We start from the raw sequence: 20,559 nt of genomic DNA, 5'->3' as shown, positions 1-20,559 counted from the left end.
CATTTTGGATACTGCTTATTCTATAGAGAAAAAAGAAAAAAAAAGAAAAAAAAAAAGCAAATTAAGCTGCAGAACAAGTCTCATAGTTCATCTCATTTTAAAAAGCATATGGTGTCATTCTCAGCCTGGAAGATATAGTTTTTTTGACAGTTGAGGAGAGTTTGATGACCAATTTAAACTGTACCTGTACTTCCCCCTGGTGGATAAAGGCTACACTTAACAGAACAGCGCACAACTAGTAATGTAAGGATTGTGCTTGATTTTAGTATTACGCAAACCCTTTAACCCTTCCTCCTGCCCCTCAGCAAGATCTGGAAGCACAAGATCTACATCCAGCCATTCAGCAAAGATACTGCTACATGGCCGTACATCTTACGGTATTTTGGCATTTGACCAATTGGATGAGCCCTTGAATGATACAGTATATTACCTACTGTAAATTAAGGTAAAAATATAACTGAAAAGTTAATAAATAAAAGTAAAAAAGTTAATAAGCCTAGATAACAATTATATTTAGGTTTATGGACTAAAAAAAGTGTAAGTGCCAGTATCAGCATTAATGTCTCTGAGGTTATGTTGCACCAAAAAATGTTTCTTTCTTTCTCGGAGTATTTTTCATGAAATTCTTATAAAAGCACTTTTGTTATTTTTCTCAATATATTTGGGCAAGGTGGTGTTTCTTGTTATTACATTGACATTAACGTTATCTATATATTTTGAATGTTACAATGGTAATAAGGTCTTGTCCTGGATTCCAATAACACTATTGGCTTGAAATTTTAATTTTCAAAGCATTTCACTGAGTGCCCTATAAAGGGTTAAAGTCAGGTACTCTGGTCATTGGGTTACCCTGTTCCTTGCAATATAGAGAGCGACTTCTTTTGCTTTTATTAGAAATAAAAAAAGTGTTTTATGTAGCACAGTATGCCTTAAAATAGAAAATGGACTGAAACATTCATTAAAAGCAAAACAAGTCAGTATTTTCTTAGGGACAAAACACCTTAAGAAAATTGATTCACATACAAAAAAAACCTAAAACATGTACAAAGGAATATGGATTTGTTAATGCGAAAATGCTGTTCTTTAAATTAGTCAAATTATAAGAAGGTTAAAATTTTTGTTCTGTTAGAAAATATACTTTGTATGCCTTTATATGTATGTCTCATATTGCATACCAGTGATACTTTCCTATTTACTGATCGGCATAAAGCGAATAGTTGATGCTTCTCTATATCATCTGTTTCACGTCCGTTGATTATCTTATTAATACTATTATATCATATTATAGAAAAATAAACAGATGCTAGATACTGAGAAATGAAGAGATTGTAATGAGACCAAAAAAACAGAACAGAGGAAGTCTTAATTTTATGAAGACTTCTGGCTCCATGCTCTGGACATTTTGTGTAATAACATTATGTGGATAGGAACACTTAGTTTCATTGGTCTTATGTCATTGTTCCTATGCAAAAATGTGAACGCTCAACAAGGCCCATTTCTTGCAACATTTATACAAATTTTGTAAGTACTACACACACTATGCTGTTTATCAATGTTTTTTTTAGCAATGTTGTATCACAACACACATAGCAGATGTTAAGGCGCCATCTTGTTATAGTCTAACAAATAACATCTGCTATTTATACCTGAACTGCCTCATAGGGTCGTAAAAAAATGAAAACAGTAACAATGAAGTATTGCTTAAATGGAAACTCTCAGATTTTCTTTTTCGTTCAGCTGTGGCTAAGAATCAGATTTTTTGATAGCTTACAGTCTTTGCTTGTCTATTTTTCCAGCAGTTTTCAGAACTCCTGTCGGACTCAGAATATTTAGTTTTGTAATAGATAAAAAAGTTTTTTGTTGATAAAATGTATTATACTTCAGAATTAAATATTATTTGGAGATGGAAGAGAGAAGGTGGAGAGTGGAGTTAAACAGCACAGCACAGTTACTGACTTAAAGGGACAGGAAAGACCAGGCAGGCACACAGACGGAGCAGCAGCAGCAGCTACCAGGCAGAAAAGCTGCAAGAAGAAAAGAAGCGACTGCTGCAATAATGCTGTATTGTAAATTATAAAGATGGTATTCACATTGAATTATTAGTAGGGACAAGTACGTCAGTCCAAAATTTTGTTAGGGACGTGTCCCTATGGTCCTTATGCAAACCTATGCCCATGATTTAAACTGTAACTTCTTTCAATTCAATTCAATTCGAAAATACTCTAATAATGCCAAGGCAAATTTAATTAACTGTGAATCCATTCTTCAAAAATAAATATTTATCATAATGCACCTTAAAAAGTAGTTTAGACTACTGGTCACTAGATAATCAGATATATTCCAGAATGCTTTGCAAGAGCTGTCCTTGCAAAGTGTCCCAGGATTTGCCTTGTACTTTTAGGAGTAGCATACTTTAAATACACTTAAATAAACTAAAATGTGAACCACAAGCATATTCATTTTACACTAATAGTATAAATATGAGTATACTGGCTGTATACTTGAATTATGCGTTTGTAAAGTTAAAGCTACAGTGTGTAATTTTCAGCGACATCTAACGTCCAGACTGCAGACCGCAGCAACATGAACATCTCCCCCCCACCGCTTCTCCCCCCCAACAGTACGGCGAGCGTTACGGGACAAAATGTCTTCCACGACGTCCACATCACCTACCTTCTCAAGTGATGAGGTTTGTTTACATAGATAATTTTACAGATAGTATTTCATTAGTCTGTGTAGGGTATAGATTTCATGTAGACCTAAACAACTTGCCGGCTCAACTTGTTGGCTCTGCGCTGCCGTAGCGCAAAGATGTCTGCCTCCATGGCTGCGAGACCCGCTCCTATGTAATTATAAATAACGAATTCTAAGGCAGCGCAAATATTAAGGTTAAGAGGCTGCGCTCGTAGATGATGATAAATAACATAGTTATGTATAATATATTACATTTCTGACTGTATATCCCTGTAATTATTACACACTGTAGCTTTAAGAATGTCTCGATTTGGATTGAAGTATTAAATGAGTATGCTTTAAGGTACATGGTCTGTAATACAATTGCTATAGTTTAACTTCAAGCATACACTTACCCAGAATGCAATGCAGCATAAACAATATGGTGATATTTTGTTTATAATAATTAAAACTAAACAGTTTACAGCATTTTTTCTGTATTATATCAAAAAATACATATTTATCCAGCAAAGTCTGTTGTTACTACTAATCATGGACCTTATAAGGCAGTGCTGATAGTAAATGTACATCCAGGCAAATCTTAGATATGTTTTTCCTAATAGAGTGTCTTATAAATGGATAGAAACTGCCCGATTTTGTAAGTCAATGGTATAAAGAACTACAAGTGTAACTTTTTACATCAATAAATCTGTAAATTTCTTCTTAAACTTTTCTTTAAAATCGAGTAAGGCCTAGAAAAAAAATGCAATCATGACTTTCCTACGCAATTTTGCTGCCTTAAATAAATCTGTTGTGTAGCAAAAACAGAACATTTCATTTAGCGTTTTCAATCAAAGTCCTTTGGATTTATGGTACAGTAACAGACAGGGGCAAATCTAGGATCAGAGGTTTAGGGCTGCTGAGCACCCAGGGAGCTTGTCTGGCCATGTCAGACTCAGAACAATAGGATGCAGTATTTCAGGCGGACAAACAGATTTCTCAAAACGTTTATTGGAAACAGAACCGAAGTGAGCAGGAACTGCTGCAGGAGGAGACAACAGGTAAGCGACCACATCTTTCTGGAAGTAAATGATAACGAACGTGCGAGTCACTAACCTAGTCACATAGTTCAGAGGGTGAGGTTAGTTCCAGCAAACGCGATGCAGCGGTTGCCTCACAGAGAGTCCCAGACGCTTATGTATCAGTGGTTGGAGGACAGGTAGGAGAGCAAAACCAAGCAGACAAAGGTAGGCAAATCAGGATATCCAGAGGGTGAAGCTGAAGCCGCTGTCAGTGACCTGCTCGGTTGTCAGAACCAGGAGGTTAGAGATGCAGTGAGGTGCTGAAGGACATTCCAGAATGGAGTCGGGTAACAATTCGAGGTATGGTGCACAGACGGGCAGACACATGGCAGGAAGCAGAGGACATGTGGCAGTGGCATCCTAATGGTTAGGGCATTGTGCTTGGAATCCTGAGGTTTTGAGGGAGCCTCACTCCCAGAGACTGCCACTCTGAGTCCCTGAGCAAAGACCCTTAACCCCACACTGCTTTCCTGGTGCTGCACAATGGCAGTCCATTGCTCCCCAAAGGGATGGGTTCAATCAGGCATCCCCAAAGTCAGTCCTCCAAGGCCGCTGTCCTGCAGGTTTTAGAGGTTTCTCTGCTTTAACCCCTCCCATCAACACAGCTAGACACTCTCATCCACATTCCAGGCGAGGCGCTGTTCATCTCAAACGCACATTTACTATCTGATGGGGAAACGTGAATCAATGTAACACCTGTTATTTCATTTTTTGACAGAAAAAAAATGAGGTTATAAGTAGTAGATCTGATAACTGCATTTTACAGACGAAGATCCAACCTTTTTGGTTGATTATTTGAAATTAGAGTTATGAATAAAAAAATATATAAAAAATAGGATATTTACATATATATATATATATATATATATATATATATATATATATATATATATATATATATATATATGTAAATACCCGACTGACCAATAATTCCAGCTTTTTTTCCCTTCTTGAACAAAGGGGACATTATAATGATACGCTCTACAGAATAATCCTTTAATAGACCCTTTGCCACCAGTTTCCTTATTAAAATTTATCCTTTGGATAGAACACCCCCCCCCCCCCCCCCACCTTCCACGCGGATTCCTGAAGCCAGCAGGGGGTGCTGTTCCTACCGCTTGGTTTAGAAAAGGGGTTTGTTATCCATACATTTCTTGAACGTTAACAATGTAAGAGTTCCAACAAAGGAGAGTTAAGGCACAGACGATCCAAGAGGTTCCCAGAATGGCGCAACAGGTAGGAAAATTGACGCGTTTAAACTTTGACTTTTAAGCCTTGCTGAATTTCTGCTAGTTTCATTTTATTATTGTTTTCTTTCCAGCAAAACAACAAAGAAGGAACAGCACTGATTCAAAAGCGCAATTCCAACTCGAGAGGTTCATTGATCGCGGCTTCTTTTAATTTCATCAACTCCATAATAGGATCTGGAATAATAGGTGAATATGCTACCCATTTAAGTTGAGTGTTTTAAAAATAATAAAACGTTTTTTCTTCCTAAAGCTGTGATGTCTCAGTTAAACAAAAGTAAAACCTGCTTATTTTTCCACAATAAAGAGATGTTTTAATCCAAGCCCTGCAGCAACATCATATGACTTGCACATGTTTCCCCGCTCTATTTTTATTTGCTCTTTTGGTCCTGAAAAAAAAAGAAAAGAAAAAAAAGATTTTTTTTCAATGTATTATTAAACAGTTATTTCACAACTTATCCAGGGAGCCAATTCTGAATAGCAAAACCTTCCAATATTTGGTAGAAATATAAGCCCCCAGATAAACTCTAAAATTGAACAAATGTTTCTTGAACTTGTAGAGCATGCAAAGAGAGTACTGCTTTGTTACCTTTTTAGCTTTAGAAAACCCTTTTTTTTTTCAAATAGTGAAAATATAATAAAACATGCAAAGAGTCAAACTCTTAGTGTGCACTGGTACAAGGTGGAGTGTGCATGTGAATTGGAAGAAAAAATCATGATTCATGGTACACATTTTTTTTTTTAACATAAAAATGGGTAATCATTTTCATTTTTGTATTTAGCCTATCTAACTAAAATTTGTTAGTTTAAAAAAAATAAAGCTAAGTCAGTTTGGATGGGAAATTGAACCTTTTTGTAAAAGGTAGCTAAAGGTTATTAAATAGGATTTATGGTATTCCTGGAATTAACATAAAATTTCTTGACACCTTCCATCAGTTATCCTGCTAGAAGGTGGACGTTAACCCGACTGTAAATACATAACACAAATACAAAATATGTATCTAGGTTGGACTATATTCACAAATGTCTTACCAAAAGGATGGTTTGTAAATTTTTTCCATATATTATTGTGGGTTTAAATGAACAACTAAAGTGTACTTTTACCTTATTTTTCTAAAGTCATGTCAATGTTTGTAGTTGTAACTAGGGCTGCAGCTAATGATTATTCTACAAATCGATTAGGATGGATTATTTTTTTTTAATCGATTAATAATCGGATAGCCAAAGTTTCCTTGAAGATTGTTTTATAAAATTAAAGCAAGGGAAACAAAAACCTTTCCACTCGAGGGGTTCTGGATAGAGGAGATTAACAGGCAAAAACTTATTTTATCTTAAAGTCGAAATGTTTATATATATATATATATATATTTTTTTTTTTTTTACAATTTTAAGATAATTACTGCTCTAAATGGCCCGCTCTGTAAGTTAAAGGCATGTAGTAGAGTCTCTGTACTCCAATTAACGATTAATTGATTACTAAATTAGTTGGCAATTATTTCAATAATTGATTAATCACGATCAGTCCGATTAATTGTTTCAGCCCTAGTTGTAACACAAAAGATACAGTATAAACAATTCCAAGGGGTAATAGTATTTTTAATACGGTAGTTGGAAACTTACAGTGACAAGCCTTATTTTGTTCACAAAGCTTGAGGAATATAATAGTTTATGTAATAGCATCAGTCGTTATAAATATGATTGTTATTCCCTTTTTAACTGCACATTGTATTTTCTTACCAGGTTTACCATATGCATTGAACCAAGCTGGGCTTCCTTTAGGCCTGATACTTTTGATTTTAGTTGGATTCATCACAGGTGAGAAACATGAAGATTGATAATCTGTTCAAAAATGCGAACAATGACAGTGAAATTATAAATTGGAGATCAAAGCTAATCTATTTTTGCTTTTATTTAATGACAGACTACTCAATTGTTCTACTTATTAAAGGAGGAAACCTCTCAGGATCAACCAGTTATCAGTCATTGGTACAAAGCACATTTGGTTTTCCTGGATTTTTGATTTTATCGGCTCTACAGTTTCTGTACCCTTTCATAGGTACGTTTTAAAGGCACCTGAAAGAGAAACGATGCAGAAAGGTGTCCTGTTTATCTTTCTGTAGCTCTTCAGTTGTCATCATTGCAAAGTAGAAACATTACAGAGAAATGATGTTGACATTAAAACAGCTTTTTTTCTCCTTCAGCAATGATCAGCTATAATATAACAACTGGTGACACACTGACCAAAGTATTTCAGAGAATCCCAGGAGGTAGGTTACTGTCCTCTGGCACAGATGAGCAAAATACATTTGCAGAATTAATTTTGATTTATTCCCAAAAAATATGTAAACCGTTTAGAGAAATGTAATAATTCTCTGATCATATGTTTGTAGTTGGTCCAGATCACATCCTTGCAGAGCGCCACTTTGTGATCTTGCTTATTACCTTTATGTTCACCTTTCCTCTATCACTTTATCGAAACATTGAAAGACTTGGAAAGGTACAAATATCCCTACAAGTCCCTAACATTGTATTTCTATGATTATCTCCCTGCTGATATTCTGTGTGTTACCAGGTGTCCTTCCTCTCAACGGTGCTAACACTTACCATCCTCATCGTCGTCATGATCCGAGCAGCTACCCTTGGAGAGCACATGTATGACTCTCCTACTGATAGCTTAAATATTTTAAATAAGCAATAATTTTTATAAACAGATGCCATATTTGCATTTCACTTGATTACACCAACAAAGAAATCATTTTCTAGTGTGCCTACAGAAAACGCATGGGCCTTTGCAAAGGGTAATGCCATACAGGCAGTTGGTGTAATGTCTTTTGGTGAGTTTTTATAGATCGAAATACTAATAGTGACATAGATGATGATGTTAAAGTATTACAGACAAAACTATTAACCAACAAAACAGTCAAAAATATTGGTAAAGTGTGATTTCTATTTAAAAAACAGATTTAGAAATAATCTCTGTGTCTTCTTGACTGAGAAGTATTGTAGCTTCTAAATCAAATGATGCATTATTTGCTGTCCAAAAGTGCAGCAAAGAGACTTGATATAAGTGATCTGAGTGCAGAAATGAGAACCGTAATATGTTTGAGAGAGGAATCACTAAGTACCTTGCCTATTTCACTGGTAGACCCGGGAGAGCCAGTCCAACACAGGACAACAGAGACATACAGAGCAAATACAAACTCACTATTAAGGGCAATAAAGAGAGACAAGTTAACTTTTCAGGTTTGTGTTTTTTGGAAGGATGCCAGAGTACCCAGAAACGTCCGTGCCTGTTTAGAGAGCATGCAAACTTCATGCAGTATGATCCCCTTAGAAATTCTGGACCTTTTCTGCTGCATGATGCATTGCAAGCAGCTGCTTTGCATCTCCCTGTATATTACTTCCTAATATTTAAGCAATTATTTGCTGGTATCTAATTTACCTTTCACACACTATTGCACATATACTAAAATGTTTCTATTTTCCAACCTTTTTTACCGTTTTCAGTGGAGGTCAGTGTACATGGAATACTCTCTAATAAAACTTTAGAAACTAATGTGCTTGTAACTGAGACATGAGATTAAAAAACAAACAAACAACAACAAAGAGAAACAAATAAATGAAATTTAAAGGTACAAAAAAAGGTACAGTTCATTTAAATGTCTGAAATCCAGAGATTACTATCACAGGGAGATGAGGTTAATCAATAAATCAAACTCTTTCATTTTCAAAGGAAAAATTGAGGTATTCAGATTTTGATATTATTAAACAATTCCCAACACAAAAAGTTGTTCTAGTAATGATTAACAAAAGCTATTTTCCTTTCAGTTTTGAACAGTTAATGTGTTATCCAGAGTTGTTTCGTTCTGTAAAAATATGTTTCTATAATGTTCCTTTTAACCTCTATCAGTAGTATACTCATTTGATTATAGTAATAGAATTTTCAAGTGTATTCAAACTCTTTTTGTGATTAATGTCTGGTAGCAGTTGTGCATCATCTTCAAATCCACTTAGACAAATATACCTTCTGTCAAAGAACTTGCAGACAGATATGTTTTGAAACAATGTCAGCAACATCTTGCTAAATATTTTACCCAAACTACAGTAGCAGCCATTCAAAATGGCCCTTCCCAGCCAAACGTCAGTCCAATGGAAGCCCACTTCCCTGCAACTCCCAACAAAATCCCCTCCAACTTCCAGCCTTTGGAGTGACCCCTCCACCTCCTGGGCGTGCATATTTTTTTACTCTGACTCCACCCTTTCACTGAATTACAGGGTCTGACCACAAATCATGACAGAAAGAATATTTTAGTACTAAGACTGATGTTTAAAAATGAATTTTTGTGGACCATCTAAGAGCCCATCAAGGAAAGTTGGTAAATTTTGAATGGCTACTACTGTGTAATAGGACAAACATCCAGGTTTGTCAGTATTTAAACCTTTAAAGAACAGAGTTTATAATGGCCTCCCTGTGTGTCTCTTTAGCCTTCATATGCCACCACAACAGTTTTCTGATCTACAACTCTTTGGATCAGCCCACGTTATCCAGCTGGTCCAGGGTCACCCACATTTCTGTGGGCTCTTCTCTGATAATCAGTGCTACATTTGCTGTTGCAGGCTACACAACCTTCACTGGCTACACTCAAGGTATCAATGTAACCTAAACAGCTGGAAAGGCCTTAACTGATTCTTTTTATAATTACTGACTTATCGGATTCTGATGGTTTCTTGAATTTGTTTTGCTTTTTAGGAGACATATTTGAGAACTACTGCAGAAATGATAACCTTGCAACATTTGGTCGGTTCTGTTTTGGCTTTAGTATAATCACCACCTTTCCACTTGAGTGTTTTGTTACCCGAGAGGTAAGACATTTAGAAAGCCAGGCTATGGATTTAGTTGTGAAAATCTTACATAAATTAATAAATATGGGTATTCTGAATTAGAATTTTTGCAGAGCTTCTCAGTCAAAATCAGTTTATTCCTGTTCTATGTCAGGACTTTCCCAAATGTCTCCTAAGATTGTTTTTTTCTGTTTTTCCCCAGGTGATATCCAATGTCATTTGTAGTCGTCTTCTTTCCAAAGCTGAGCATGTAGCCATAACTCTACTCATAGTTGCAGTGTGCACAGCCTTATCCCTGGCTTATGACTGCCTTGGAATGGTTTTAGAGTTAAATGTGAGTCACACCCGCCCAAACAGGCTGAATCTGGTTGCCTAAGATTGTTTAGCTATATGCAAATTATGTGTTAACGTAAAAGTGTCTTGTCTTTTTTCTTCTTTTAAGGGAGCGCTAAGTGCCACACCTCTGATCTTCATCATTCCATCTGCTTGCTACCTAAAGATCTCTCCAGGCAGCTGGTTCCAGAGTGACAAAATGATCCCTGCTCTGCTGATAATAATAGGCCTGGTCGTCATGATCATTGGCCTGATCATGACTGGTGTCTTCCCTCAAGACTGTTCACACGGTGTGGAGATGTTCTACTGTACAGATGTCAACATCTCTGGCACTGTCCCACCCAAATGACAGAAAACGACCTCAGATATTTAATTGTCTTAATGTTACAATGTGTGTATACAGACAACTGGCGACTGTATTTTTTTGTTAACACATGTAACCTTATTATTTCTGGAGAGTACGCCAAGGTGGGTTGTGGGATACCGGCTGCTTGTGGTTCTTAATATATTATCTCACAATATAATTCATATAATTAATTTTAAATCTGTAAATAATCTTAAAGATAATTAGCTTATATATGAATAAATAGTTGTGCTTTTATTTTAATGTCTGTGCCTTTTTAGCCTTTATATGCTATATTGTATTTTCAAAGAACAGAGAGGTTTTTAACTTTTTCTTTTTAATTTTCTGAATAATACAATGTATGTAACACCACTGATTAAACAAAGATTATACACTACTAGGGCATGTTCAAGTATCTTGTATGGTAAGTTTCTAAATTATCCCAGGTTTAGAGTGTGATTATACCCAACATTTTATTTCTAAGACACATTCATTTATGCCATAATTTCATTATAACTTAGATTTTTGCAACATTATTTTAGTAACATTCATTTATATATCTCAACTTCAATGCATATAAATCCTATTGTTACCACAATTTTATTAAAAGATGTAACAGTATATTCTAATCATATTTTAAGCTTCTCTGGTTTTTACAACTATATATTATAAGCATCTTGGAGAGCTGAACTCCTTGGTAAAGTTCCAAAGATTCAATTAAAGTGCAGAGCATGTATGTTTTTAAAGTTTTAGTTCATAATTTTGTTTAATAATTCCTGAGCAACAACAAACAAAACAAAAAAGGGTGCTTTGTAACTTAGCCTGCTTCAGTAAATTTATAAGAAACATAAAGCTAAGTTAGCATGTGTTATCAGTATCACATAAATGTAAATTGCATTTTTCATTAAATATACAACAAAATATTCTTTATGTAGGCATATTATTGATGCATTTGGACATTTTTCATAATGTATATAAATATAAAAATATATGGATATTATTTTGATTGGAACGCTTTTTGTTTATTCAAGAGACAGGAGCAAAGTTGTGCAAACATTTTTTTACTTTATTGAAAACAAAAATTATATGATAAATAATAATGCAGTTATTAAGCTCAGACAGAGCGGATTGTGTAACGTATGCTACATCTCACCACAAGGTGGCACCATAGAGAAAGGAAAAACATTCAGAAATAATCATAAACAAGCCACGCTGGTATATTTTCAAACAACTACAGTTTAATTCAAGTTCGATGAGTTAACTTAACGGAATAAATTTGAATAATTTATTAAATTCTTTTAACGGTTTAATGTAAGAAGTTAGACTAAGTATATAAAACGCAAAGGCTCCTTTGGGAAATGTGACGAATGGAGAACCGCCCCGCTTTTACAGTCTGTGATGCAGCTCCAGTTTAAAGTTGGCACAGTCCTGGTGGCCAAAGTGTGAACGCAGAGAAATAAAGCTTCACAAAAGAGCTTCAATTAACGCCGGAACATAACGTCCACGTTAGAAGAAGCCATTATTTAAAAGCGGGATGATGTTTTCCTATTAAATCTACAGGAGCCCGGATTTCTTCCTCCTTAGAACCAATGAAAGTTGCCATCTGCTTTGAAAACCAGCTGGACTAATGGTAAGGCACGATATGGACAGTATTGTGTTTTGTTTTTTTCACTGCTGAAACAGTTAACAAAACTGGTGACCTCAGAAGGGGGATTCGCCCACCTTTTGGTATTTTGTCGCAAGAAAATACCAGCGCATGATAGTATGACAGCTCTCACTAAAGATGAACTGTGTTTTCTGTTTGTGTTTAAAATGTCCCAAGGATTTGGTCAGGCCGATGAGTTTAGTCTTGGATGATCGTGGATCTCAGCCGCGTGCGCGCAGCGCTTCTTTGAGGTAAGTAAGATAACTTTAGAGAAACGACTTTTTAAAAATGTTTACAGTGCGATTAAAGTGGGTTATTTACAGTAAGAAACGTATAAAAAAAAAATTATATTATATTTTGAGATTCATTCTTTTTGCGATCAAGCAACGCGTCACCTGTGCGCACAACCAGATGTTTTTCCAGCTGTTTCGACGAATGAGCACAATCGCACCTTTGTCACCTGATTTAACCAGCTTTTAACTTACATTCCTGTCATTATATGCAATCCCAGTTGCTGCAGAATTTCAACTGCCCCAAACGCTCCTCATTTCCTGCTAATATTGTTGTTGTTATTTATTTATTTTTTTTTTCTGTTGAGAAATTCCCTCGACCACATGCAGAGGTCATGGGAACTATTTTGCAAGCTAAACATACAGCCTCCCCTGTCACTGTGCTGAGCCTGATGGTTGCTGAGGAAGTCAGGCATCCACTGGGGCTTCAGCGGATATTGTATGATACAAAATTACCCCACTAACACACACACTCACACACACACACAGAGATGGTGCTGGTGAAGTGCTTGGTGTGACTTGATGGAATTTCCCATCAGTCCTGGTCCATATAAAGTCAAAGGTGATGTCAGCTGCTTGTATTTCTGTGGTTGGAATCATTAAAAGTGGAAAGTGAGTTTCCAGAGCTTTTTCACCTTCTGGCTGCTCTAACGGTTAATGCAATCTAGGGCACTGGTTGAGATTTTAAAATATAAAATACAAAGTGACAGTCTGGAGTAAGCACTTAAACTTTCCACTTCTGCATAAATAATGTCAGTTTGCACAAGAAAAAAAAATCACTCTCTTATTATGATCTTACACTTTCATAATTTTGTCAAGTTACTACCGCAAATCTCAGTGCATGGCATTAGGATGTCGTATAAAAAAAAAAAAAACAGAGCCACCAGCCATGTTTGGGGTCATTGTTTGCCTGGAAGGTGAACCTCCACCCTCTCAACAAGTTTAATGGTGTTGAATGAGAATTTTGTTTTATTTAGTTCCATCCCTTTCCCCATTAACTCTGCAAAGCATTTGTGTCAGAACCATTCTAACGGCCCAATGCTGCCACCACTGTGCTTTGCTTTTGGGATAGCTGGCTCAGGGTTATGCGTGATAGTTGTATCACACCTCACAACATGCTTTGAATTTATGCAAATCTACTCCACTATGCCACCACAGTATTCTCTTTAAAAAACATACATAGGACTGGGCGATACGGCATACAAATCTAATCTACGATATTTTTATGATTACAAATCCTTAAATCCCTTATTTAAAAAAAAAAAACATGAACTATAGAAAAAGCTCAAACTCAAACAAACGAAAATTCCTCATCAATGATCTGGCCCCGATAGCTGAGCTGAGCCGAATATAAAGCAGCAGGAGCAGGTGGATAAGAGGAATGATAATTTGTAACCGGGGAGGGTTAGGCAGGTGAGTGAAGTGAGTAATTACAGTAGGTCAGCTATCAGGGCACTGATCATGACCACAGGGTTCTTTTAAAATTTAATTTCTTCTTGCCACTACTCCATAGAGAGAAAATTTATGGATACATTTTCCAATATCTTGTAAATCAGTTCTCCCCAAATAAAATTTAGATCACTGCAGCTCCTCCACGCCAACATGGTCGTATTGGCTATTTCTTTGCATATAGCTCACCTTGCTCATATTTTCTGTTTTTTGATTACGAATTCAGCAGTGCTTCTTGATTTAAAGATATTTACTGTTTCGCTGACTTATCATGTGTGCTGCTTAGTTTTTATTATGCAGTCCTTTCACTCCCCTTTAAAGTTTCTACGCCTTCACAGAACATGTCAACAATCAGAGCTGAACTTTTATTTTTATATACAGTATAATAGAAATTAATCAAATGCTATTTTTAAATAGTAGAGACACAACTTTTGGTCTTCTTACAGTTAACATACTAGTTTTCTCACTGCAGCATTCAGATTCCACTGCCAGGTTGATAGGTAGGGTACACAGCATTACTAATACCGATACTAGATATAGCTTTTCTATTAATAATCTTTTTGTTATAGTGGAGGATAGTTTTACAATGTATGTACGACAATCACCATTGTTCAGTTTTCCAATTTGGTAATATAAGCTGTTGGCAGTTGTTACACATGTCTACTGATTGAATTTGGTGTAAATTCTTTTCGTACTAATGAAAAAACTAACAAGTAAAACACTATCAGAGGTTGTTGTTGTTTTTTTTGGTGTTTTCTTTTTTAAATAGTCATGCTAAATAAATGAATATGGCCCCTTAAAGTCTGTCTCAATACTGGCGACTTTGCCACATAAAAGTCCATGACTAACTTGCTGTTTCCATTGCTGCAACTTGCTTTATTGTTCCCTCTTCACCTGTAGAAGTGACATGGCATTTTCTTGGTTGAGTTTTGCGCCTCATTTTTTTTGTGTCCTCTTCTTTATCTACCTCTCTTATATAAATACAATTTGTCAGGAAAATTCCTTGCAGAAGCACCTGCTTATTTGCTGAGCATTAGCTATTCTTTGTGGTGTAAAGATTATATTCATCCTAAAACTTATTGATGCAATAAAAGCTAAAAAGTAAAGATTAGATGTAAAAAAAAACAAATGTGGGGAAAAATCGGGTAGGTACATTTTGGGCAAATTATTGGGCTACTTTGGATACATGGCTTCTACTTTACAGTTGGCATGCTGATTCGGTTTTGGTATTTTTTTCCCTAGGTTTAATTCTTAATTCAAGTTAGTAATTTTTTTTTCAAATTTAAGTTTTACAAGAATGTTATTTTTTTCTCTCAACTGATATTAGCTTCTAAACACTACAGGTTTTCTGTCTCAGGTTTTTGGCAACAGTCTGACAGTAAAATAGTTCAGGTGGTGTGAATTCATTTGCAAGGTACTGCATGTACATATTTTGCGACTAAACCTGCTACTTTTTTTCCTTTTCAAGTGCAGGCAAACGTAAAGATTGTCTGTGACCCCTGAAGCAATGCCTCATTTGTTATCCAAATACTGACCCTGCCAGAAGCTGTTGGCTGGCTGATTTAAGGCTGAGATATTTGCTAGCACACATGCAAGTATTATTTTCCTCCAGGCAGTCTTTGCAAGGTTGCAAAGTGGTGTTGTTTAAATACTTTTGGGATCTGTCTTTTTAATGTCCCAAAGAAAAATACCCTGCTTGCATGACACTTTTATAATAACACTCTCTGTTGCCAAAGAGAAGCATATTGGTTCAGTCCGCTGACAGTGTGCGGCTCCAAGCTGGCCCTGGTAATTGGACACACCTAAAAGCATGATCTCACATGGTTGGCTCTCCTTAAGGGCAGAATGTGGAACTGGTTAAGGTATTGTGAATCCCCACAGCTGTTTCCTGACATCCAGGCATTCCCAGGGCACAGCTGCTCACACGAGTTAACAGATGAAAATTATGGCAGGACTCTTTTGTATGAACTGAGCTATTCAAAGAATTTGTGGATGCACAGTTAAAAAGGCTGAGTTTAGATACAATAGATCATAAGACACAGAATAAACTAAGGCATATCTTGTTGGTATTTTCCTTTTTCACAGTTATCCCAAGAGGCAACAAAGCCGTCTTCTTTTAGGATCATGCATAATTTGATCGCGAGCATTCTGCTTCAGAGAGCCCACTCACATCCAGTGTCTTCAGAAAACCAAGATAAAGGGTGTCATTGAAAAATATCCACCCACAATATGAAATAAAAAGGGGGGAATCAGCATTACACTTCCAGCCGAGTTTAATGAGGAAAAATTTGAATACTGGAAAGTTTTATCTCATCCATTCTCAGAAGCCAACTCTTTGCAAATGAAAAATAACGGCTTGACTTAGTTGAAACACAGGACCTCTTTATAAGTGATGAATTTCTTTAACCATATGTTTTATAATACCGCATTTTTTATTTATCTCTGATGCTTGTTATTTACTTTTCTTACAGCAACAGATTTCATGCACATAACTTAATTATGCCCAAGTTAAATAGACTGGAAGACATGGGCCTGCTTTGTTTCATTTGTGCACTTTTTCTAGGCCACAAAAGTTGGATGCCTCCCACCCTTAGCCTGTCTAACACAATGACCTCATTTGAAAAAGTCCTTTGTGCACTCACAATGGCGTATTTTGCATATCTCAAATAATATTCAAACCTTTCATACATCAAAAGGACAAATTGCATCAATTTGCTTGACCCTCTTTATCAGTTTGTCTAGTTTAGATGAGATATTATAGAGGCCGTCCTGGCCACCATACAACTCTTTCATATAATCCATGTTTACATTCTCTCACTTTGCAAAGATAATTATTTAATTTGTTTACTATGTGAAAGAGTGCGGTGTAAGTTAGGTACACTGATTATGTGCTCTCTATAATCAGTTTTTCTGAAGCTTTTAACAAACAGTTTTTTTTAACTCTTGCCTGTTCCAGCTTTTCACCACTAAGCACAGATTTAGTTTTTTATTTTTGTCTCTGTGGAGATGTTGACCGTTGCTCTCATGACCGTTTGCTGTCCCGCTCAACCAGCCTTGCAACTGAACACGGAAAAGTCGACTGCAATGAATAGAGGTTTGAAAAGCGTGACATGACGATTCTATTTTACAACTGCCAAACCGAGTACCGAAAGCTCAGCCTGTAGGGCTGCCCCTCTTACCAGAAGGGATCATTCTTATTTAAATCCCTTGATCTTAAACAATACACAGATAAAAATCCATGCTTTTGGTTGTGATCCATATGAAGTCGCTGTAGACCTTTTTTTTTTGCATGGGTAGCTTTGCTGCCTTGCAGCAAGAAGGTTCTGGGTTAGATTTCTGGCCCAGTGTCTCCCTGTGCATGTGTGGGTTCTCTCCGGGTACTCCAGCTTCCTCCCACAGTCCAAAAACATGACTGTTAGGTTGTTTGACTTCTCTAAATTCTCCTTAGGTGTGCGTATGTGCATGAATGTTTCTTTTTTCCTGTTTGTGTCTGTGTGGCCTGGCGATAGACCGACGGTGTAGCCCGACTCTTACCCATTAACAGCTGGAGATGGGCTTAAAAGTGCAGATGCTTATCGGTATTTCACAGCTGGCTGGTTTACTGACCATAGATATGGCATCCAAAAATCTAAAAGATATTCGCATTTACAGTAAAGCAGGGTAAATAAGGAAAACAATTGAAGCTTAGCTGATCTTTATGTGTAATTTATGTAAAATTAATAACAAAAATATCTGAACCAAAATCTTCAGATCTTAATATCTAATGCACTTCTTTCACAAGGTCTCTAGTCAGTATAATTTAATGACTTGATTTTCATGGGGGAAAAACGGGCAACCTATTAAATCCAATAGACAGCAGCCTAAGCTAGATCTCCAGGCTAGTTTTGAAACTCACCTGAAGGAAATGGACGATGCACAGATGGCTACATGCAGTCGCTGTGCAGTCAGCCGTTTTGATCGCAGGCATTTCTGACGATGCTCATTCTCTTTTGGCAAGGGTTAAAAAGAAATGTTACAGTCACTTTTTTATTGTAACACCCGACGGCACAACATATGGACTGCATCTTTTACGCACAGGGGACCCGAGCAGGTACTCAATATGGCTGTGGCTAGTTTCGAATATGCAAGGCATCAATACCGAATAATATAAAATACAGTCTCCTTCAAATCCAAAAACTACCACTTCTAACTTGTAATCATTTATAGTTAAAATGTCTATTTCTGTCCTGTAACAGATTTTAACTTTGCGATAAAAAAATAGAAAACTCAATGCCGAACCCTTTCAGAAGATGGATGTTCAAAGCTTTGCTTATTAGCTAACCCCAGTTTATTTTCCTCAACTTTTCTCCTTTTTCTCCTTTTCTCTGCTATTTGTTACCTTTTAGTCTCCAACAAACCTCTGAGGCCCCTGTCAAAGCTGCCTGATTAATCCCTAGATAACATTTAAAACAAACTACTACTTTCAAATTGAACTTTTGTGGCAAATAAATTCAGTGTATCTTATTTTTTAATATCTCAGATTTATCTGTGGAAAAATATTGGGAACCGTCTACAATTTTTCTCCCTCTGCACAATGATGTGTTACTTTGTGTTGGCCTGCTTTAGAAAAAAATCAGCTGTAACGAAGAGGTCTGGTCACCTGTATTGTTTGTACTTAGAAGAACTTTATCTAGCACTGCACTTTAAACATAGATTTGCACATTAGTAACATTTTATTCAGAATTTTTATTTATTCCGTATTTATTAAGTGTCTTGAGTTTATAGTATGTATCCTTTTATATCAGGTCCTGTACAGCTTCTCCTCATTGTGAAGTGGGGTGGTTACCCATGGACAGAACGTTGGCCTTTTAGAGCAGGATTTGGAGTGAAGATAAAAGCTTGAGAAAAGTATTGTGGAAATAATGGGTTTTTATTTGTCCACATTTGATACATTCTAGGAAAAGCTGTCCAAGAGCAATCAGATCTACTTTAACTAACTAGCAGCCTTAAATACCGTCTGATAGAGGGTTAAACCATTATTTATCTACAAGGGAGCGTACAAAATCTCAACAACCCTCTATATACATAAAAGCTTTAATATAAATATAAGTATTTAACCATTTACGATTTTTAAATATTTAAATTTGAATCACCATTATAGAAAAAACAATAAGAAAAACCATGTGGGAAAATCCCTTCACTGTTTTATCCCACGGCCTCCCATGGAACTTTTCAATGGTGTCTGGACTCTTAGGGAGGTTTTCATCCTAACACCCTGGAGAGGAAAAAAAAAAAGAGAGAGGAGTGATCACATTTTAAAGACCACTTTTACACATTCAGGTGCATTCACACCGAATGCTGTGTCTGCCGTAATTTCTGTAAGCACAGCAGTTAGTTAATCGCTTTGCGTTTTAGATGGTGTTTTCACACCGGACCGCATTATTAAATAGGGGAGCTTGAGCTGCGTGAAACTGACACACCTCTCACATGAAGAAACACACTAAATACACTGAATTGTTACCAACGATGGGCAATTGAATGAATCTATCGACCATCGATGATAGACTCAGCCTTTTTAAGAGTGTTTAATTTTCGATTTTTTGTTCGGCCTACGGGTTAAGACACAGCCCACAAAAAAACAAAATAAACAAAACAAAAACCTTAATGCGGAATATTAATTCAATGAATTAATTTACATATTCCGTGGTTAAAAATAAATAAATATATATATATATATATATATGAATCGAGTTTCTGTATAGCAGCCCACTTTTGGCTCCTCTGAGCTTCCGTAGCTCTAGCGTTACTCTCATAGTGCAGTTTGGCAAACGATGGGGTCAAATGAAACAGCAAGCGACATCATCCAGCTACCAGTGAGAGTGGGATGTTTGTCCTCAAGAAAGGAATCAAATCATCTGTTGTTTGGAATTGGTATGGGTTTGCTGCGACAGACATGGAGCAGGAGACACCATGCTGTAACATCTGCCTATGGGCTATCGCAACTAAAGGCAGGAGCACTGCACACTTTTTTCAACACCTATAAGAGACATCCATCCCAATATGAAAAATTCCATTCTCTCCAGGATAGACAAGCCTCATTAACCAACAAACCTCAGCTAAGAATCAGTTAGCTGTATCCTTCTGTGCAAGGCAGAGCATGTGATAGGAAAGGGGTACGGTGGAAAACAGTGACTGAAAAGGTTGCTTTGCACGTAGTCAAAGACATGGTGCCCTTATACACCATGTAGAAAACAGGGTTTATTAATATGATTAAAATCTTTCCTTTTTCTTTGCCAAAAATTTTTAAATGTCAATGACAGCAACTTCAGCAAAGATTTCCTGTTCTGTACCTCAACCAAAAGGTGCTTTTTTTCCGTAGTTACCAAAACGGGAGTCCTTATTTATTTCACATACAGTAGCATCGTCTGCCCACAGGCCGTGCAGGGCCCGAAACAAAAAGGCTAGATGCTATATAGAAATTCACTAAACAGTCAATAATTAATTGAAACTTCCTAATGGTTACTAATATGCAAGTCTTGAGTTGCAGTACTAGATAATGTGCTTCATAAAATGCTTTAAGAATGTGCAAAGCTTCTAATAAACTTCTGCACACATTACCCAAGTACATACAACAAAATAATAAAGATCTCCTTGTTAAGCCTGCTAAACTGGGTTG

At 36.4% G+C, this 20,559-nt stretch overlaps 2 protein-coding genes across 7 annotated transcripts in view; both read left to right on the top strand.

Annotated features, from left to right (window-relative positions):
* The first annotated feature begins 4,877 nt into the window (after window positions 1-4,877).
* slc38a11 (solute carrier family 38 member 11) lies at window positions 4,878-10,917 on the top strand. 4 transcript variants are annotated; one of them, XM_038289754.1, is made up of 12 exons: window positions 4,878-4,991; window positions 5,077-5,191; window positions 6,743-6,817; window positions 6,924-7,058; window positions 7,204-7,269; window positions 7,393-7,499; window positions 7,575-7,654; window positions 7,766-7,836; window positions 9,488-9,649; window positions 9,753-9,865; window positions 10,047-10,178; window positions 10,287-10,917. In XM_038289754.1, the coding sequence occupies exons 1-12, from the start codon at window positions 4,980-4,982 to the stop codon at window positions 10,524-10,526; spliced, it is 1,308 nt and encodes a 435-aa protein (XP_038145682.1). In that variant the 5' UTR covers window positions 4,878-4,979; the 3' UTR covers window positions 10,527-10,917. The 4 variants fall into 4 exon arrangements, with proteins under 4 accessions (XP_038145682.1, XP_038145683.1, XP_038145684.1 ...); XM_038289755.1 differs by lacking the exons at window positions 7,204-7,269; window positions 7,393-7,499 and having other exon boundaries at window positions 6,924-6,988; XM_038289756.1 differs by lacking the exons at window positions 7,393-7,499; window positions 7,575-7,654; window positions 7,766-7,836.
* Window positions 10,918-11,923: 1,006 nt separating this feature from the next.
* cobll1b (cordon-bleu WH2 repeat protein-like 1b) overlaps window positions 11,924-20,559 on the top strand; it is a 34,178-nt gene continuing 25,542 nt past the window's right edge. For 2 of the 3 annotated variants that reach the window (XM_038289759.1, XM_038289758.1), the window contains exon 1: window positions 12,289-12,416. In XM_038289759.1, the coding sequence (XP_038145687.1) occupies window positions 12,304-12,416 (113 nt within the window). In that variant the 5' untranslated portion in view covers window positions 12,289-12,303. Of the gene's footprint in view, window positions 12,151-12,288; window positions 12,417-20,559 lie in introns of those variants that run through there. The other variant, XM_038289762.1, reaches the window with a different exon arrangement.

The sequence above is a fragment of the Cyprinodon tularosa genome, unplaced genomic scaffold, assembly GCF_016077235.1.
Source record: "Cyprinodon tularosa strain WSP-4 unplaced genomic scaffold, ASM1607723v1 ctg271, whole genome shotgun sequence".
NCBI lineage: Eukaryota > Metazoa > Chordata > Actinopteri > Cyprinodontiformes > Cyprinodontidae > Cyprinodon > Cyprinodon tularosa.
This window is presented reverse-complemented; position numbering and strand designations above follow the sequence as displayed.

Excerpts from the sequence above, each read along its gene's own strand:
- slc38a11 (XM_038289754.1), top strand. Across the intron at positions 9,866-10,046 it reads AGTGTTTTGTTACCCGAGAG|GTGATATCCAATGTCATTTG; the intron begins GTAAGACATTTA and ends GTTTTTCCCCAG. Across the intron at positions 10,179-10,286 it reads GAATGGTTTTAGAGTTAAAT|GGAGCGCTAAGTGCCACACC; the intron begins GTGAGTCACACC and ends TCTTCTTTTAAG.